This window comes from Gymnogyps californianus, chromosome Z (genome assembly GCF_018139145.2).
Source record: "Gymnogyps californianus isolate 813 chromosome Z, ASM1813914v2, whole genome shotgun sequence".
Taxonomy (NCBI): Eukaryota; Metazoa; Chordata; class Aves; order Accipitriformes; family Cathartidae; genus Gymnogyps; species Gymnogyps californianus.
Genome location: NC_059500.1, coordinates 75851550 through 75872126, shown reverse-complemented (window position 1 = coordinate 75872126; position 20577 = coordinate 75851550). Strand labels below are relative to the sequence as shown.

At 44.1% G+C, this 20577-nt stretch overlaps 1 protein-coding gene across 33 annotated transcripts in view; it reads left to right on the top strand.

Moving 5' to 3' along the window:
* Positions 1-20577, top strand: part of CELF4 (CUGBP Elav-like family member 4) — a 754916-nt gene that overhangs the window by 607205 nt on the left and 127134 nt on the right. For 8 of the 33 annotated variants that reach the window (XM_050912557.1, XM_050912570.1, XM_050912556.1 and 5 more), the window contains exon 5: positions 2686-2702. The exons of the other annotated variants lie outside the window; for them this stretch is intronic. In XM_050912557.1, coding sequence (XP_050768514.1) covers positions 2686-2702 — 17 coding nt within the window. The remainder of the gene's footprint in view (positions 1-2685; positions 2703-20577) is intronic. 33 annotated transcript variants of the gene reach the window in all.

Sequence of the window (20577 nt, the reverse complement as noted above, 5' to 3'; positions counted from 1 at the left end):
CAGAAGGTCACTCCTCCCTTTCTGCAGAAGGAGGAGGGAAATAGCAGATTTTATTGTTGTCTTGGGACAGAAGGGTTGGGGGGTCTTTTTGAGGAGCAAATGCAGGAGTGGAAATACCAGCCATTGCTCTTCCTGTTGTTTCTCCACTGATGGCAAGAGGGACCATCTGCACCAGAGTCACAGCTGGAGATCTCCAGCCTGAGGTCGTTTTCAGACTCACTGTGGGCTGAGCTGAGATCAGGGATGCCAAACTCACTGCATTTTCTGCTCTCTTCCCTCATCTTTCTGGACTCCTGTTTGGTTTTCATTTAAGATCTCAACAGGCTAGAATAACTCAAGTGTCCTCAGCACTTCCCTCTATACCCTTCTTCTCCCTAGACCACATAAGATCTCCCTTGTTATCCTTCCTCTTATGTTTTTCTATCTATAATGAGTACTGCTATGCTCGGTGACCCAATCATCCCTCCAGTACAAGAAGGCTCTTTTCTTCCAGGCTGGTGTATTTGTTTTGGAGGTTGTCTTGATTCAGGTGAAAGTGTTTGTGGCCTGAATCTATCAGCTACTCAGTGTTGCTCAAATTACTTTCAAAAAGTAATTTGTTGCTGATTCCCACATCCAAAAACTTATTGTCAATCTCATGTTCTTGGTGACCATCTCAGTAAAAGATAGTCACGTATCCAAAATTAGAACCCGGCTGTTGCAAACTCTGGGGAAATAAACCTGAGGTGCAAATGAAAAAGAGTTTTTTAGAGACAAATATAGTCTGTTTCTAGTGCTCTCTTTGATGACTTGGTAGAAAGCAGTCTCCAAACTTTCTGGCCCTTCAGCAGTACTTCTAAGCAAGTTATGCACTGCAGGTGACATCCTATGGTTTTCTCCCCGCTGCTCTTAGATATAAAGACATGGTCTCATTTGCCCATGTGCATTGTCCAGGAGTCAGCAGATACCAGGGGATCTGACACAGGGATGATCATAGGTATGCCAATAACAGGGCTTGGGGCCATCTTCTGCCAATCCAGTTGGGGCAAGGTTCATCTTCCCTGATTTAGGTGTCCTAAAAGCCAGATGTCTAATCTGGGTCAGTCATGCCAGGCTTTCCTTATAATCAGTATGGAAGAACAGGCACCTCCAGAGGTCATTTCATTGCAGCCAAAGATAAGTGTGTAAGAAAAGCCAGATGAATTGCCCTCAGGAGGTTTTTATATATCCAAAACAACAACAAAGGAACCCTAGGATGGCCAGCTTAGACATCTGACTTTTAAACTTCGTCAGTAGGAGAAGATGGATTGCACACTTTATTGGAAAAGCTAGTTGTCAAAACCAAAGCAGTTCAAGGTAAAACGTTGCTTTCAACAAATCTCCCAAGGCAAGAGATACCACATGGAAATTATGTAAATTTCTTGTTTCAGTATTAAAAATATTTTTTTCCTTTCCTTATATATATATATGTGTGTTATTGCACAATATTGTACATTTGACCCCAGTTCAGAAAAGGGAAATTTTTTTTAAAGTTCTAGAACTTACCCCATTCCTAATTTTCCTGATTTTCTTTGAAAGTTACCTGTATTCACACAGGGTAGCAGACTCACTGCCTTATAGAACATTCTTTGATAGATAACTTAGGTGGGCATTACAGATAGAGGATGAGTAAGCTTTCCATTGGTGATACAAGTTTTCAATTAAATCAAGGTCTTTTTGACAGCACAAGATTAAGGAGTTTTTCTGAAAATCACACTTATTTTCTGGAGGAAGGGAAATGTCTCTTCAACAACATTTAGGTACTTTGCTGGAAAAACTTGCCCATTAAAAGGCTGGGCTTTGATTGAAAAAACATGAGTGAAAATGGCAAAAACATGTACCTGGAGTCTGAGCTGAGGGAATTGCAACAGCGAACTGTAGAGGTGAAGCTGATGGACCCGAAGTCCATCACTTACGCTCAGCTTGTGATGCTGGCATGCTGGAGATATTTAAATATATCATAGGAGCCAATATGGAGGGGGGGAAATGCCTTCCCTTCTTCCATCTTAAAACCCAACAGGTTGTTATTGCTTCTGCTGACATCAGTGGTGGTAGGAGGCAGAACAAAAACCTGGCTCAAGGGCACTGCTCAGCTCTCTCTGCCACAGCCAAAGTCCAGCTCTGTCTGTCCTCCCTGTGAGGATCCTCCTCATCATTTAAAAATCACAACTATTAAAATTCACCCGTGGCATTTACATTGCCATATCCATCCATCGCAGGGAGTCAGGGGCCATTGATAGTACTGATTGGCTTAATCTCTCTGATAATGCAGAGCAGAGCTGTGAGCTGGTATCAAAAATAAAGAGGGTTCTCATTTACAGAGAAGCAGTTACATTTGCAGGGTGAAAAGCGGAGCAGAATTCTCCGTTGAGGAATCGTGCAGTTTGTCGTCAGCTACATCTGCTCTTTTGCAGGTGAAGGAGGTGCTGAGACGGGTGGAGGTCCCCGTTAAGCAGCTGCACACCTGCAGCTCCTGTAAACGTCAGTACACCCTGCAGAAAACGACTACACAATTAGGCCCTCCAGGAGAGATATAAACAGATCTCCTTGCCCCAAATGTCATGATACTGAATACAGGCAGAATATGCAATGGTTTTCGGCCTGATCCAATATACTGATCCAAACTTACTGTTGCTATTTTCATTTGCCGTAGGGTTCTTGCCCCAGAAGAAGCCCTCCTTCTTGCAGCCTTAGCTCCATGGTTGCATATTTCTGCTGCCAGCCCATGTTCAACAGGCAAGCAAGGAGGTATAGCATTTGGGAGGGAACCAAAGTAGCTCTGAGGCTAAACAGGATTTAGGTGAGTCAAATTAAAGAGCAGTAGGAAACCGTGCCACCTCCTGACCCTTTACAAACACTCCTACAGCAAAAACTGCCCTTGGTTTTCTTCTTACTGACCAAAAAAGGTGGTATCTTTCTCAGACAGGGCAATTTTGTCAGCCTCACAAGAAAACCACCCTTCCTCTGAGTTGTGCTTTACTTGCACACTTAACGAAACATGCTATTTATGTTTCCAAAAATGTGGAAGTATGTACATATATGTACCTTGCAGAGTATGATCTTCCCTCTATAGGAAGAAGCGTAAGATTGGCCTTGTTCCAAATCATGTTGAACACGCCACCTGGAAGGAACAGAGACATCTGGAAAATCATTCCACAGTCTCTGAGGAAATTACAGGAGAAATACCGGATGATTGGAAGAACAGCCCTTTGTGGGATTCTTACTTTATCAGCCAATTTCACTTAGATTTTTTTTTCCTAAGTAGCATATGTTCAGAACTTTAATAAGAAATCTTTGAGTTCTGGGGGTTTATTTATTTGTTTATTTAATTTTCTTCGTAAATGAAAAAAGTTTTAGAAATTTCACAGGTGAAAAGAAGAGAAAAGAAATATTCAATAGTTCACATGTTACGGTGCAATAGTGAGAAGGATTGCTCCCTAGCCTGGCGTGTGGAGCAGATTCACTGAGCTCACAAGGCTCAACATGCCTGGACTGCAGCAGATCTGGCTGCAGAAGGAAGACTCCTTGGTCAGTACTTCCCAAAGTCCTCCTGCAGACAAGCAGGGTTGTTTCAAAAACCAAGCAGAGCTACCTCTGGTAGGAACGAAGGTATAGATAAAGCTGAGTCTCTGTGTGCCCATGCAGAGCATTGACTGCAGTGTCCTCTGGATATGGGGGAATGAGGGGAAGAAAGCATCACTACATGAACTGTACTTCTAGTTTCCATGCAATGCCTCTGATGCAGAGCTGCTCTATCCTCTTCTGTTGTGTTGCAGTTATACTTTGGGCTATACCCCCAGCATTGGAATGATATACTCCTACTGGCTCAATTTCCCCTCTAAATCACCTTCTAAAATGTAAAAAGTGCCACGAAGTACTCATGGACAGCACAGGAGGAGACCCCAGATTATGTCAGCACAAACTGCTCTCTCATATCACTAGGTTTGATAGCATAGCAGGAGGCGAGGAGGGACAAATCCAGACCCCCAGCTTCATCTGAAGGCACTTGCTATTCAGTGTTTCCTTTTTTTGTAATTAGAGGAGGTGTGCAGGAGTGTGGAGGATGGAGGATGACAAGACATAGATCCAAGTTCATAAACATCTTGAGCATTTGGAAGCTTTTAAGCAGCTGCTATACTGGCAAAGTATTTCTGAACCAGCCACCTGCATATGTTTTCTGGTTTTATTAAACTAAGCTCCAAAGATGAGAAGGTACAGGTGGAAGCTTTGAGCTCCATCCTTTTCCCCACCTCCCCTTGTGTGTTTTAATCCTAATCTGTATCAACAAAGATGAGTCGCTCTTTTAACACATGCAGAAATTACATTGAGGCCCATTGAGGACAGATGACGAGCTTTGATTCCATAATCAATCGCTAAGAAATTCATTAGTGCCAGCACAGATCTTTTGTGTGGGAGGAGCTCTCCCAATGGACCTGCCTGCATCAGAAGAGCTTGTGAGCAGCCGTTCTCTTCCGTTACGCTGGGCTCGTTCCTGTGCCAGGGAATAGCCCCTTCCCTGCCTTTATCTCAAGAAAGAAAAGCTCAGGAGCTCGAAGACTGAAAACTTGTCTTCACTACTGACTGCCCTTCACAGCCCCTCTCTCTCTTGCTGTCTTTCAGCTCGAACACGAACAGACGTCCCGACTGCTCTGGGGTCATTAGAGACTTGTAAAACAAGTGTAAGGATGATGCTCAGGAATAAGTGCCCTTACAGACAAAGTATTCAAAAGGAAGTACCTACTTTTCTCTGTGTTTAGGGCCAAAAGAAATTACCAAATTTTCAGAGTGTGGTAAGCACCCATCAATTTCCAGGGATTTCTTTCAAAATAGATGGGGATGCAGCACTGTCAAAAATCAGGGACAAGTCTTTCAGAAATACTTCTGATTTAAATATATGCACCCTGGGTTCATCTGTAAGATTTATGGGGGGTTTTTTGTTTGCAATCACCCTTTAGTTATGTGGATTTTATACCAAAAAGAAACAGATTTTATACTGAACAAACCAAAAACAGAAAGAGAGAGCGAGCATATATCCCACCAAAACTCACCTGATACTTATCTACTTAAATCACTTAAGCACTTCATCTTAAATATCTCTAATGGAATTAGGTATCCTCTCTGTTAAAAAATATTGGTAAAGATAGATGTGTTATGTCTCCTCAGCTGCTTAGTTAAATATGGGGAATTGCACAGTATTTACCTTAAATGTCCCCTGGCAATAACAGTAAAACTCTACTCTTCCCATTGCTGTTGTGTGGTGAATAGCAGAGGAAACATCAGCTGGGGTCGTGGAGACCTCTGAGGAAGCCAAGCCATATAAAATGTAAGAATTCACAGGGGTCTCCACCTGAGAGGCCTTACTTTTAGATTTCATTCTGCACTTAACAGTAATACTTACAATTTAGCAGACTTCCTGCATTATGTCTACTCAGCTCACCTCAAGATTTACCTGAATATTCTGGTATCTGCTGATGCTGTTTCTGATAGACTCACGCTGATGTTCTGGTTTGTGTATTTTTCCTCCAGTAACCTGAATAAATTTCTAGCATGAAGTTTATGTTATACCTCCATAGCTGGGGCAGGAGTTACCCTCCAGAGTGAGGTGTCTAGATCTTTCCATTGGTAATAGAGAGAGCTTGCATCATTCAGTTTGCCTGTACTCCAAATTTGCAGATATTTGGTGACAGGCAGAATAAGTTCCACAGATTCTCAGCTAAAGAGTTTGGAGATTTCTTTAAAGGCCAATGAGGATGAGGGAAAGACTCTATTAACTACATCAGACTTTGATCTAAGCCCTCAATAAATTCAAGCTTCAGTTTCCTTCTCCAAGTTGTTCATCACTCTCGCAAACACCTCCTCAAACCTGAACCGTGTTTATGGCACAGCAAAGCAATCAGGTGCCATATCCACCCCCAGTGTTTTCAGGGGACACATTTGTACCAGCATGCAGCACAAACACCTGCTGCAAAAGAAGAGAGGATCCCTTGGTTTGCAGCTCTGCTCACGGGTGTGCCCATGTGTTCCTTGCAAACTCTGAAACCTGGAAGAGCAGTATGTAGATTGGGACAAATGTTAATCTCTATATGCCATATAGCTGCCCACACACAGCCTTGGAGAGGCAAATCTGCTGCGCCGAGCTAGGGAATGATGGCACAGTGGTAGGACTAAGTCCTTTGGACAAGGAAAATGCACTGGGATCCTTTATCCTCTGTCAGGAAAGCAAAGAGAGGCAAGAGAAAGGATGCTAACTGAACAACTCACCCAAAGGACAGGCTTTCTCAGTGCACAGGGACTCCCCCAGTGCCATAGGTGTGAGCCCATTTAAGAGAATCCCAGCCACTGAGGTACACACTCCTTTTGACAAAGCTCTTTTCTTCCTTTCTTCTTCCTTGACCTTGTCATTCAGTTCCTTGTGAAGTAATGTGAAAGCATCTGTTGTATCGTTTGTTTAATTTGTAAATACACTCCCGAAGGGCTGGCAGAGCATATGCAAGCCTGAGAGGCTACCACGGTGTCAGTCATCACTACCAAAGGCAGGAATGCAGCCTCCTGTCCTCCAGGAGATGTCCTTCATCCTCACAGGAGCCTGCGCAGTGTATATCTGCCGGAAAGGCGTTTAAAAAGGGGCTTGGGAGATTTCCCCATGTACCTGGTGTGTGGAGGGGCAGTGGGGAGCTATACACATGCCTCATATACCCCTTGCATAGCTGGACATGGTGGTTAACATGGATCTCTACTGTGCTCAAATGCGTTACGTCAGAGAATGATTTGGCCCAACAAGCTTTTATCTTTTCTATAAAGCACAGTCATATCTATGTTTTAGACAAAGTTAGTAAACAAAAACCCCCACCTATCTATCCTTATTAGACTGCACACTAAAGATTGCTACATATGGAGGGAGGGGAAAGACAAAATTTGGGGGTACAGAAGCCCTTCCTCATGTGTATTAGCTAAAGCAAGGAGGGTCTTTGCATTCCCTTTGCCGTATTATTACTGAGATAGTCCTTGGACTGCAGTTCAGTCATTTACTCAGTCCTTGAGCCAGCAAACTTGTCACCAGCTTATGTGGTTGTTTTGCCCCACAAAAGACTGTTAAAGGCCTCAAGGTTTTATCCGTGATTGTTATGATTACTATAAATTATCTTTTTATTGCACATTGAAATCCTCAGACACCAAGCACCTACCAAATCATGTTTCTTTCAGCAGCAGGTGCAGGCTTTCAGTTCCTGAACTGCCTCTTGCGGCTGCAGACAGCTGCGACAGCCATCCAGAGATGTGGGAAGGAGCTTACCTGGTTCCCCAGCTCCTCGGCTCTCTCACTGTTTTCACGCCTGACAGAAACAAGTCTTTCCTCTGCCTGGCAGCACACAGACTTCGTGGGTGATGTGACTTGTTCTGCTGGGTGCACCCCCACCAGAAATCCAGAGACAGCATCTTTCCCACACGCACTGAACTGACCAAAAACGGGGCCCAAAGTCTGGTTTCCCAGTCTTATGCTGGCAAGCAGGTAACACTAATTAGCAAACGCTTGGAAAATGTGCCTCTTTCTTTGGAAGTGGGGGAAATATCAAATCAGTATAGACTGTCAGTTAGCTCTTGATCATTTTTCCTGGCTATAATTGCATTTAATTGAGAGTATGTGGTGTTGATGGGGTATTTTAAAAGGACCATGTTCATCCCCTCTGTGACAGTGTTGTAACATGTTTCATGTCATCTTGATATGTTTGGTCTACTCCGGGATTATCTTCCTTCCTCGATCCTAGCACTGCCTTCTCCTCTGAGTCTTACAAAGCGGGAGACTGAGGCGCAGAAGCATGGGGCAGCTTGCCCAAGCTGAGCCAGCAGGAAGGTGGCAGAGCTAATTTTAAAAGTCAGGAGTTCAAACCCCTCAACTTGGTCAAGCACTTTGGTCCCCCCAGCTCTCACTTTGCGGTGTTTATTTTAGTCTCTCTCCAGATGCAACCCGCCTGCCAGTGCCACCAAAGCCAGAAGCTCAGTGGGGTTAGGAGGAAACTCTCGCAAGCAGCAGCACGTTTGCTGCCCTCCTCCTCCTTGTACCTGCCAAACATATTGTAATAAATACATAGAGACAATTAGCACCTTTATAAACGGGCCTTCAAACCAACAGGGATTTCATCCTTGCCTGCCACTCTAGATTGGGCTGATTGGCAAAGGCAGGTAGATCCGTATCCTCTGTTTAACAAGATGGGAGAATGATGTGGAAAGCAAGAAACGCCCACAGCCCTCCCAGGTACGAATGCTCAGGATGATTCAAGCCCTATCAAGTGGTTTTGTCTCCAGCAATTTGCACTTTGCTGCCTCCCAGCCCTTCCCCACATTCCCGTTCCTGCCCCCAACTCCATCTTGCCAAGTCCTTCCACTGCTGTTATTATTTGTGAAGCGTGAGGAGAGTTATGACAAGGGAGGGATGTCATTAAACCACGCCGGGAGGAGATGTCAGCCGCCATGCAAACATCTTCCTGACACTCCACTTTCAAACGATTTCAGAAACTGCACTCAGATGATTTCAGGTTGGGTAGGCCTGTCAACTTGGATGGACGCCACACGTTGCTTTGGTGCCGGAGACAGCTCCGGAGCCTCTCAGCCAGCTGTTGCGCACACATGTACGCAGCCCCGTCCCCACACACACAACTGTACATCATTATTTTTATACCACTCCAAGACAGATATCCTTGAACGCCGTTGGAAGCGTCAAACTTTCACTGCAAGTGAAAGCTTTAACATTTAGAGGGTTCTTGTGTAATGTAAATGAACCGGAAAGGTAGGAAGGCATCCTAAATGCCACTCAATGCATTTATAAAAAGATAAGGTGACTGTGTCCTACCCTACCATATCACTTCATTACCAAGTGTCAGCGAAGAGCCTGGCAGCTCAATTGGTTGATGAAATCACATGACCTAAGTGTTATCTTGCAAAAACACATGAAATTACTAAGCTTGAACAGCAAAGAAGTATAAATATCCCCACAGTTTATTCTCATCAGCCAATCAAAGACTATGTATCTATTTCCTTTCATTTTTTCCTCCCAGTGGGGAAAAAAAAGAATTTCCCCATCTAATTTATAATTCAATATATTTTGCCATATAATATATTTATATTATTTTCTTCAATATCTAATTGAAGTGTTTTGTTTATGCATTATTCATTTGATCTTTGTTTTCTGTCTTCATTGTTAACTTCCAATGCAATTTTAATAGGCTCATGGTCAGAGATCAGGGTGGCAGACACTTTGATGCCGTGTTAATTCACTGACAAAAGGGCAGGAAGAAAGTGTGAGTAAGGAAGCCTTTAAAGCCATTGTTTCTGATCCAGATCTGAGCTGTCCCATGTTGGTGTGTGCCTAATTTTCATGGGGGCAGATTTCCTGGCTTTGCTGTGGTAGTCTGTTAGGTGTTTGGTTGTCATGCTAACAGCAAGCAAGAAGAAAAATGTAATTGCCTGAGCTTCTGCAGATGTGGGACATTAGCCAGTCCCTGCTGAGGTGTGTGGAAATAACGCACTCTGCTGCTCTTCATCCTTTCAATGTGTCTGCTGAACTGCTCGCACAAGTAAACAGAAGTGAAGGTGATCGATGTGGCATGTTAGACAGGAAAATGGGTTGGTTTCCAAGATTTTCTAGTACCTGGGGCAGTGCTGCACAACCAGGAGTGTATACTAGACTCGAGTAACACACTGCTCTATAGGTTGTGACTCGGCCACTAGACAGCACAGTCTGCCATGTGCCTAACCAGGAACAAGGTATGATCTTTTAACTCAAGATGCTGGCATCTCAGCTGGGTCTCCACCTCTTGAATGTCTCATACGCATGAATTTTGTTATGCAGTCACTCATTGACTCACTGCTAAGCTGTCTTCTGCAAGCAAAAATCCAGAACTCTTTCAGCTGAAATATTGCAGCCTGGCCCAGTTGAGATATGAAAGATTCAGGTTCAGTGCTCACTCCAGACATAAGCTTGCTTTCAGTTTTATTCTTTTCTTCCCAGTTGATCTCAACAAAGACATTTTGCAGTAGCCAAAGAGTTAATAACAGTGTAGGACCTATAATACAGTCTAGGAAAATGATTTATGGATATTCTTGGCATTTCTGGATGTCAGCACAGCCGTAGCTCTGTCTTACCCATGAACAAATATTCTTGGCCAAGACACTAGCTCACACAACCCATTAAAGGCAGCTTCTGTACGAAGGAGTGCATGCAGCAAGCAATGCTAACTTGAGTTTACAACTGCTGCCCACTGAAAGTTGGCATGGACAGGTAGTGGAAGTATTAAGTGATAAAAGGCACAGAGCATTGAAAGTGACAGGCAGCAGATGTAAATAGAGGTAATTTTGTGCAATAACCCACCAAATTCCATTTTAATGAACTTAGCTCTCCAGTCTCCATGAGACGAGACATTGCTAGACAAGAGAGAGAGAGAGAGGGAGGTCCAAAAATAGTGTCACGAAGACAGAGGCTGCTAAGAAGTTGCAGCAGCAATCCCGCAAAGTGCACACTCGTATAAGCAAACCCACCAGCCAGCTTCAGTTTGCACCAGTGACAGGAACGGCAGTAACACCAAGGGTGCCTATGGAAGAATCTGTACTCACAGGATGATGAAAGGAAAGACATGAGGAGTAAATTATGCATTGCACATTCTAACAAGAAACCTGGCAGCGGATGGTGGAAATAAGGGAGATTTGTGGGAGCGATGTTTGTCTGGTACCAGTGTGCCTTTGCCTTTCTTCTTTCCTTTGTTTTGCACATTTATTCCCCTTGAATTAACTCATGGAAGAGGAACAGATGCCGTCAGGATTTTGAACAACATTTTCAGTAGCTTGAAACTAGTGCTTGAATGGAGGATGTCAGCATTTCCTCTGAATTGTACAAACCAGTGGCATTGTATATAGAGATTCTTCAGGTCAGTTGCTTACAAATATTTTTCAGAAAAATCTGGGACCAGTTTTAGGAATTCTCTCTGTCTAATGATACATCATTTTCAAAAGTTGGAGCTAAGATATTTCAGGTGTTCTGGAGTTTCTCACTGAAATAAAGCTCTGTGTTTTCTGGAGCAGAAATTCCTGACTTTGATTCCCTTTTCCTTATGTTTGACTGACAGGCATTGACATACAGTTGTGAAGGAAGATTCACTGTCTATCTGAACCCAATGACCTCAGATTTTCCCCTAGATGAATATTCAAATTATCGGAAATCTATAAATCTCAGAATGGAAAAGTGCAGAAATGGCATCTTCATTATTCTTCTGGTTCTTTTTTCTCATCAAGGATATAAGTGTCAGATTTTCCTGTGTAGTTGCTGTTTCAGACTCAGCATTCTCATCCTCAGTGTTTGAAATTACCTCACTTTAGTCTTTGCATGTGGTTAGAAGAGATGACCATGAAACCTCTGTTAGAAACTGTTTTTGTACAAAATGCATCAAATGCATGTATAATATTCTCATATAAGTTATTGCTAGATACTTCAGAACCACTTTGGCAAGTCTGGTTCTGAACATAGGAAGGAAGTACAGTATAGCTGATGGGCTTACCATGGGGAAAAAAGCAAACAAAATGAAAACATCAGTTAAAATATTACCCTTCTCTGTAGAAAATGTAATTTTTACTCCCCTCATCTTCTATCTGTTGTAAAATCAACTCCTTTAATAAGGCCACGTCCTTCCAAAACCTAGACAGCATTGGAAATTTAATTTTCTATCTCAAAAAAGTTTTGATGGGAAATTTTCAACCTGCCCTGAAATATCAAGTGTGGTGCGACAGCTGTCTTAGTCAAGCCGCTGGTTGTGCTTGGTCGTTCTTAAATGCTGTTAATGGGAATGCAAAACAGTCGTACGCTTGATGTGTAAAAAGGGAAAAAGCATAAGAGACTTCGTGTGCACACAGAGAAGGGATTGCCTCCCTTTCCCCATGGATCTGGCCCTTTCCCAGGATTCAAAAGAATTTGACTGCATGGTGGGGAACTATCTTTCTAGCACGAGAGAAGGAGTAAAATGGGGAACAAAAAGAGAAAGAAAAGGAAAAGAAAATTCCACTTGATTAGCTTCTTAGCATCAGTTGGATGTGACAACTCTTTGAATATGGATGAAGTCTACAAGAGGGATCATCTGCCAGCAGTAGTTGTTACCAAGGAAGTAAGTGATGCTGGAGGTCGGAGGGCACCTGTCTCACCAGCTAATGAAAGAATTGTGGGAGACAGAGCTTTTCTATCTGATTAATATAAGGGCTGTAATTCCTGCCCTTCCCACCCCCACACCTTCTCTGCTCTCTCTTTTAAAATGATACCAAGGCTATTGTTATTTTAAGTGGGATGTGAAAGAGACTGTCCTACGAAGAGCTTTGCCACTCGTAAGTGATATTTCGGCCAATAACTTGTGCCAATCTCATCCTCCCACACAGATTCTGGAAGGGAAAAGCAACTCTTTACTTTATCCTCTGCCAGACTTTTTTTCCAATCATGCTGGGAGCTGAAAGTCACCGTTGATTTTCAAGGGGGAGAAATGCAGTGGTTAGAATGGGCTATTTAAACGGGAACGTATATATGGGTGTGGGAGAGTTAGCAGAAATAACTCAGGAATGCTTTATCCTTAAAGGCAGCAAAGACATTTTAGGATATAAATGTCGTTATAGTGCCTCTGATCAAAGAGAAAGGTAATCCAGTACCCTTTCTCAAGCAGTGCTCAGCAGTAGATGTTCAGCAAAAATATATAAAAATCAGGGAAAATATAATGAGTGTTCTGAGGTGTGTCTTCTCTGTTTAGGGAGTTTTTAATATGGATAGTGCATCCATACAACAGAGAAAGTTTGAGTCCCAACTAATATAGATCAATGTAGGCAAGAACTACATCCATATCACTGTAGGTGCATTCCCTGTACATAAGAACAAATGGTCGTACGCTCACGCTTACAGTGCTAAGCTCTCCTTCATCACAAAAAAGGGTGCCCATACCCATACTGCAGATTGGGAACAGTTTCTGGCCTGTGCTGTCTCCCGAACCATACTTGGATGAAGTTCAGAAGAACAGTGGCCAACACTGTGCTAGCAACAAAAGATTTTTAACAATCATGGGACATTGCCTCAGCCCATTTTCTGGCCCAATTTACCGCAAAGGTAACCTAAATAATCATATAGGTAGTCCTCCTTTTAGTTGCCCTGAGACGTCCATCCTCATCCCTGCGAAATCCACACAGGCAAAAGCAGACCTTTAGGCAAAACCATGGACACAGGCCAAGAATTGGCAATTTGAGGGTAAAGACTCTGAAAGTCTGACCTGAAAGAAGATTTAGGCATGTAGCATTGTACACCACCCGGTGCATGGTAAACACTGCCACAGGAAGGCAGAATACATAAAGAAAAAGTGCAGAGAACAAAATGAACCTAGGAATCATAGGGATCAGTCCATGTTTTCCAAAGCAAGGCATAAACCGGAGCCTTCTGGTCCCAGGCGGAAGGTCCCTCTGGTTATCTCAACAGCAGTCACTCTCTGGCTCAGACTTCCTCTCAGCTGCAAATCCTTTACAGAAGCTCATCCTTTCATGGCATAAATCAGTAAGCTTCAGTACAGCTTTGGTGGTTTTCAGGAGCAGATGACTTGGCCCATGTATTTCACAGACAGACCAAAGATTTTGCTTGACCTCTCTACAGTAGTGCTGGGTTCATCCTCTTATTTATTTACCTAGTAAATGACAGTCAGTGGATTTAAGATGTTGTCAGAGAGTCTGAAGCTACACACAGGTCTTCCATAGCAGGATCAGGTTTCACAGAGCTTAATTAATGCTGAGGATAAGACATTTTGCCCTCCACCTGACAGAGGGAGAGAGAGGGGGAGTCTGGAACTTCTCCATTGTTGAGCTATCACTCAAAAACTTTGTTACACCATCAATCGATACCGTGCAATTGAGAAAAGATGCATATAGCAAGGCAGCTACTCGCATGATAACACCCAAACATGGATAGTTATAAAGGGCTGTAGTGAAAGATACATCTATCCCAAGATACTATGACTGAAGTGTCCTTCTTCAGCTCACTTTGAACGGTACAGAGAGATGTTTAAAAATCCTTTACCCTAACCCAGGTACACCAAAAAGATGTCACTGCTGTTCTACTGAGGCTGGATATAATTTAATCTCCAGGTATAACGTTTTATTGGCTCACATTTTCAAAGATATTGTATCACAATCTATTAACAGAATTTACACTCCACTGGTGTGAAAGTCTTTACTTGCATCCTGATAAAGGCAAAAGCTGGAACAGGGTTACAGACTGCATTTTTAAGTTGATTTTATCTTTTGCAGATATATATATCGTTTACCTCTTTGAATGTGTGTGCTTATGTAAGTGTGGGTGGTGGGGGAAGGTGAGCTGTTTATATCTCACTACTTCTAATTTTTCTATGCATTTTAAGGTCTTGTTAATATTAAGAAAAAGAAGGGTTCAGTAGAGAAGGGATACAGCTAATAATATGTCTTCTGCAGAGTGAATATGTGCACTTGCAAATAACAAATTGTGCACTGTTGTGCACATTTTGTGCCTCTGCCCATAGGCATTTGATCTGAAACTAGAAGCATTTATTTCCATGTGCTGTTACACAGCCAGCTTTAGGGAAACCACAGCCCTCTTAGGTTCTGCATAATCCTGTTAGTGTCCTGAACAGCTTTAAAGAAGGAACTCACTTTTAAACTAGTTGAGCAGGTTTCCTAAATTCCCTAAATTTACCCACATCTGAGACATCTAATTAAAATGCAGATCCTTCCATCTGAGCAAGTCAGTCAAGACTTGCAATATAGAACACGGAGAGAAAAGTGCTTTTTTCGGGGAAGTGTGATTTGGCTGAAAGTAGATGTCTATCTTAGGATGAGAGTTGTGCCCTCGACTTTACAGACCAGATCCCTGTTGACTACAGAAGAAAGCTGAGGGTGATTATCTCAGATGGAGGCATGCCTTGTTGTAAATGCGTAAGTTTCTCCAAATGGATCCCACCCTTTCAAAAGCAAATCTCTAAATCTGCAGATTCTTGAAGTCAATATTTAGGGTTCTTTGTAGACATAATGGAAGATGTTATTCCAGATTACAAGTGAGGAAGGATTTTGGTCAAATATTTTATTAATTGGGGAAAAAAAAGTATTTAAGGATTGAATGGAAATATATGCATGCTCCTATCAAATAATAAGATACCACAATCAATTCACTTGAGTGAAAATGTGAAAATTCCGTTTTGTTGATGAGGCATTTTTTAAACAAAGATTTTTCTTTTCCTTTTTCTCAATTTCCTTTATTAATCTGCTTGCTTTTAATGAAAAGGGAACAAAACATAACAAAATGAAAAAAAGTTCCATTTTGAGTCAGGAGAGTCACTCTTGCAAACTGGAGAATAGTTTTTTTAAATTATTTTGTTGATGTGCATTGTGGCCAGTGAAGTAAACAGTTAGGTATTCAGACACATCTCTCAATCCATGTGTACAGCTGCCAGCACCTACCCACAGGCCTGTGGAAGAGCTGCATGCCCAGAGCAGCCTTTAAGATCAGTGAAGGTCAGGGGTGTGCAGAGTCTGGGAAGTCAGGCTCAAACAGATATATGGATGCTACGTGGCTATATACAAGATTAAAAGAAAAAGCACCTCCTGGGCAGCTTTAACTATCAATTTCCTTCCACGTACAAAGGTATAGTTTGCCATAGCAGATGGGACCAGCGATCCATCCAGTCAGGTACCGTGCCTCCAGCAGTGGTCTGTGCTTGGTGCGTGTGAAACCTTCCCTCTTGGCAGCACCTGGCCAACAGCGTGGTGGGGGACAGAAAGGACAAATTTGTCCCGAGGCTCTACAGCAGTGATCTTATGCCCTATTGACACATATAAAGAGAAATGCTTTGGCCAAGTCTTTGGCTGATGCAGGTCACCTTTGCACCTGGAGAGTCAAGAGAGCCCCTTAGGTTATGTCTAGGCATAACCCATGAACACAGGCAGGGAGTCCCATAGGCAAAAGGCATTTGTGAGGACTGAAATATGGCCTTCAGGAAGGGTCTGCAGCCCAGGCCCAGGACATCTCCCTCCATCATGGCCTGATCACAGCTCATAGCAAGAGCTCTTGAAATGGAGGGTGAACGTATCCTTGATTTAGATTCTCTGAGGCTTCATCTCTCTGCTTTAGATTTTCGGATGATTGAAACAGCTGGGTACTGCCAGTTGTTTTAAACAAATGAGCCCCCACCTCTATGCACTTGCCTGAATTTGAAGAGCAAAAGACCAGAGACCCTTGTAGGCATCAGGCAGAGCACCAGTGAGGGAGAAAAGGTGGACCATGTGTTCGGTCCTGCCCAGCCCCATAAAGTCCAGCGCTAGGTCCAACTGTGGCACACTTGGAGCAAACATGTTTATCTTGGACATCCATTATGAAAACCTTGTTGGGAACCCTTTGATCTCGTGTGTCATGGCAGCCATTGAGGGAGGGTTAGAAGGAGAGAGGAAGGAAACTGGAGATTCAGATCTGCTGGGTGAGGAAGAATGGCGAATGCTTTAGGAGTTGGCTTTCTCGATCATTTTATCGGAGCCCTAAATTGATGTTTTCTTCTGGGGGGGGGGGGGGGGGGGAAAGAGGTATTAAAAAAAAAAGGAAAGAAAAGCCAGCCATTCAGCAGTTCAGCTCCAGATCTCCATAACACTTTCAAATGAAGGTGTTTCCACAGAGCACATTTTATTCCCAGAAGCACTCTTGAGCTTGAGCAGAGGGGATTTGCATCTGTAAAAAGGACGGAGAGAAGGAGACAGCAAGGCTTAGCCTTTGTATCCATCACCAGAGCTGGAGGAGGGGAAAGCCCAAGGAAGGGGGTGTTTGACCCTCACCTGGGTAGCACAGAGATTGGAGACAAAACAAAAACATTTTCCTCTGACAAGCCCACCTCCCTTCTGTTCCCCCAAGTCTAGCAGGGAAATCAGAGCTACAATCTCCTATTGTCAGAGGCTAATAAATAAATAAATAAAGGGCCAGATTAGATAACAACAGCCACAACAACAACAGAACATGTAGCAGCATCAGGGGCAGGAAGGATCAGCGTCTGCTTTAATTAAAAATCTGCCTCCATTGATTTTTTTTAAAAGGAACACATTTGTAGGGAGACGAAGAAAATGTTTCACCACCACCACCTTAGTTCAATGAACAGTGTATGTCCACTGTTAGCTACAAATAAGCCTTTGATCATTTTATTGCTGTCTGTAAAACTAAAATAATTTTGCTGTGTATTTTCCTTTTTTTTTTTCTTTACATTGGGAGCGTTAGGAGGGGAGTGGCAATAGACAGATCTATTTGGGAAGCATCCACATGAGGCTGGGGGAGAGACCAGGGAGAGGATAACTGAGAATAAATACACAGTACTGCAGCTAGCAAGGTGGGATCAGACTGACAGCACCCAGGGGCTGAAACAACCAAGTGTACCAGCCTCAGCTAAGAAAACCCAAAATACTGTGCCTACTGCTCCCAGCTGCCTACACTCCTCTCCAAACATTTATAACAATTAGAAGCATGTTGGCATATTAAAACTGCAGGAAAGCACGCATTTGAGCTCAAATTCAGCTGGAGTGCTTCATCGTGCTCATCCTCACGGGAGGACCGGGGGATGAGGGAGGTGGTGTGGAAATTGCTGGTCCCTGAGGAGGGGGGACAGGGAAGACAGAGTTTTCCTTGCACGAGATGGCAACTGGCAGTGCAAAGCCAAGCACGCAGAGATGGAGGTGGGAGGCAGAGAGCTGCCCTCCTGCCCAGAGCAAGAGCCTAGGTAGATGCAGAGTCCCACCTCCACTGCCAACGTGCTCAGTATTTGTATGGAAATCACTTGTGTGTCCTGCTGTAAAATGAGCTTAACACCACTTTGCCTGCCTCCCAGGGCCTCCTGAGGGTAAGCAGATTAAAAGTTTGGAAGCATGTGGGCGCCGCAGCAGTGGGGACCAGAGGCCGGCACAGCACAGCCTGGGCTCAGGGGGAACGCGGAGCTTATTGCAGCCATGCAGGTTGGGTCCTGCTGCCTCCAAAGTGGCCACGTTTCACAGCAGCGTGAGAAGCGCTTTGCAGGTGGTGGCACTGAGGCAAAGTAGGCTTGTTGCCTGGCCAAGAAGGGGATTTTAATGCAGCCTCCATCCACCTCCGTCATCCCGCCCCAGCAACAGCAGCTGGCTTGGCATGCTGGGGCTGTCTCTGCTGCTCTGTGCAAAATCCTTCCCCATCCTCCTGATACCATCAGTGACCCATCCTACGGCTGGCCCCACTCCCTTACCTTAAGGGGAGGGCAGAAAAAAAATCAGTTTGTCCTACAGTGCTGAGGAGTCTGGAGTTAGCCTTAGTGGGAAGGCATGGGGAGCAGTAGGGAGGCAGGAGGAGCTGAAGGGGGACTTCTCTGCTGGGGACTGTGGGGTGGCACAAACTGTTCCAAGATCCCCAGGAGAAGAAGTCTTGTGCCCCTTTTGGCTGTGGGTGTCTTTTTGGACAGCCTCTGAGAGTCTTTCTTCCATGGACATATATCACCATGACTGTCAGTCCATGACTTCCCAAGGACTTGGGAGGTGCACAGAGTAGGACATGTGTGCCACCAAACAATGACAGCCTCCTAACTCAAAATGCCGAGCAACACCACCCTTAATCTGTGCATCTCAGAGCACAGGTTCTCCTAGCGGTTCCTGCCAGGGAGAGGAGCAGGGAGGCTTTTCTTTCCCCAGGGACACCATGGGGTCATACAACACAGGGTCAGAGCACTGGAGCTTGCTTCTCCTACATGGCCTCATATCCATTGGCTCCACATCTCCCATTCATAGGCAGCAAGGACAGCATGAGAGGGTGCGTGCATGTGCATGTGTACCCACTATATTAATACATATGTATGTGTATTTTTACATATCAGTTCTATAGGGCTCAGCAACATCAAAAGGAACCTGGATAATCAGAGCAGAAGATATAAAAGATCAAACAGAATATCTTTTAAACAGATCTGAGAAGCTTAATTTTCATCCAATGTTACTGCAGGAGCTTTTCCTTCTTTTTTTTTTTTTTCCCTCTCTGGTTTTTTTCCCACTTCCATGAGTTTCTTTGATCTGTTTTGATGTCTTTTTCAGCTCCTCTTTCAAAAAAATTCTTTTAAAACCTTTTTTTTTTTCTTTTCCTTTCCCCCAAAGTCATGAAGGCTTCTAAGAGTAAGAAACTAGCTACATGCAGCATCTCCCCACACACTTTCCTCCCCACAATGCACATGCACTCCACAGTCCCTGTTCTGCTCAGAAACCTCTGACTCCAGGGCAGAGGGATGAAATTAAAACTGCACCAAGTGAAATGTTATTTCCTTCATGTCAAGGGTTTTCAACTCGGCCACTTTTGAGTCCTGTTCAGGGTTTGAATTGGACTACATTTGTGGCAAAAGCTGTTCCCTCAGTTGTATGTCTAGCAAAAGGCCAACTTCACAGAGAGAAACCCGGCAGGCTTCATTTCAGACCTGTGCTATCAGTTCGCATTGACAAGGATGTGAGCATAGGGTCAGGTCACCTGGGTTTTTCCTTTGATTTCCTTAAGGCCTGGACAAAGTTACTTAACTTCCCAGCCTAACTGCTGAAGAAGTTACTAACTTCTGCAAAACTACTATGCCTATAGGCAACAAGGAAAAATTAAATTTCATCCATGGATGAAAGTCACCGGAGAGGAAATGCTCTTTCTTCACAGCTCTGTGGCACATTTTCTGCTCTGGTTGGGGGCACCCCAGAACTTCTCCCCCTAGTTCTCGCAGGTGGTTTGAGGTCTGGGGTCCCTCTTAGTTCGCATCCTGTGACACCCTGCATTACCAAGCTCCCATGCACAGCATTGCCTCACACCACTCTCAGACGTACCACTTCAACCTTGATGCCCCGGCATTGCCTCCCAGCATTTCTTTACATATCTCCCGGCCACATGTGGGGGAGCTGGCACTCCCCTCATGCTCCCAGCAGCCTCCTCTCTCCCGGGTGCCTTTCCCCTTCCTGCTTTCGCTCCCCTCACTGTAGCAGACACGCTTGCATAAAGCCCTTCTCCGGTGAAGGGAATGCTCACTAGCACTTCAGAGCAGGCTCTCCACGGCATGCACCAAGCACAGGCAAGAGCTAAACAATATTGGTTCAGTGAAGCCAGGTTGAATTTTTGTGGCAAGGCACTGTAGGGGATGGCCATCTGCTGGGGACAGGGCAGATAAATCCCAAACCCTTTTACACTGGCCCTAAGCAGGCTGCAAGCAAAGTCTCCTGGATGTCAAGGCTCGCACTTCCTGCATTAAGGCTCTCCCTCCCTCAACAGATAGTGCCAGAGCAGTAGGAGTGCTGGTCCTGTGCTTCTAATTAATATGATTTCAGTCTCCCAGAGTGTCTTCAGAGCCCAGATAAAATGTGGAACGTGTAAATACTGTACACAGACACACAGACTCACCAGACTGCCTCGTCTTTCAAGCCGAGTTAGTCTTTCTTACAGCAAGCAGATGAGCTCAGAGGAACTGGAAAAAAAGACTGAGCTATTACAGCACAAGTTTTGTGTGAAACCAAAACTGCCCTGCA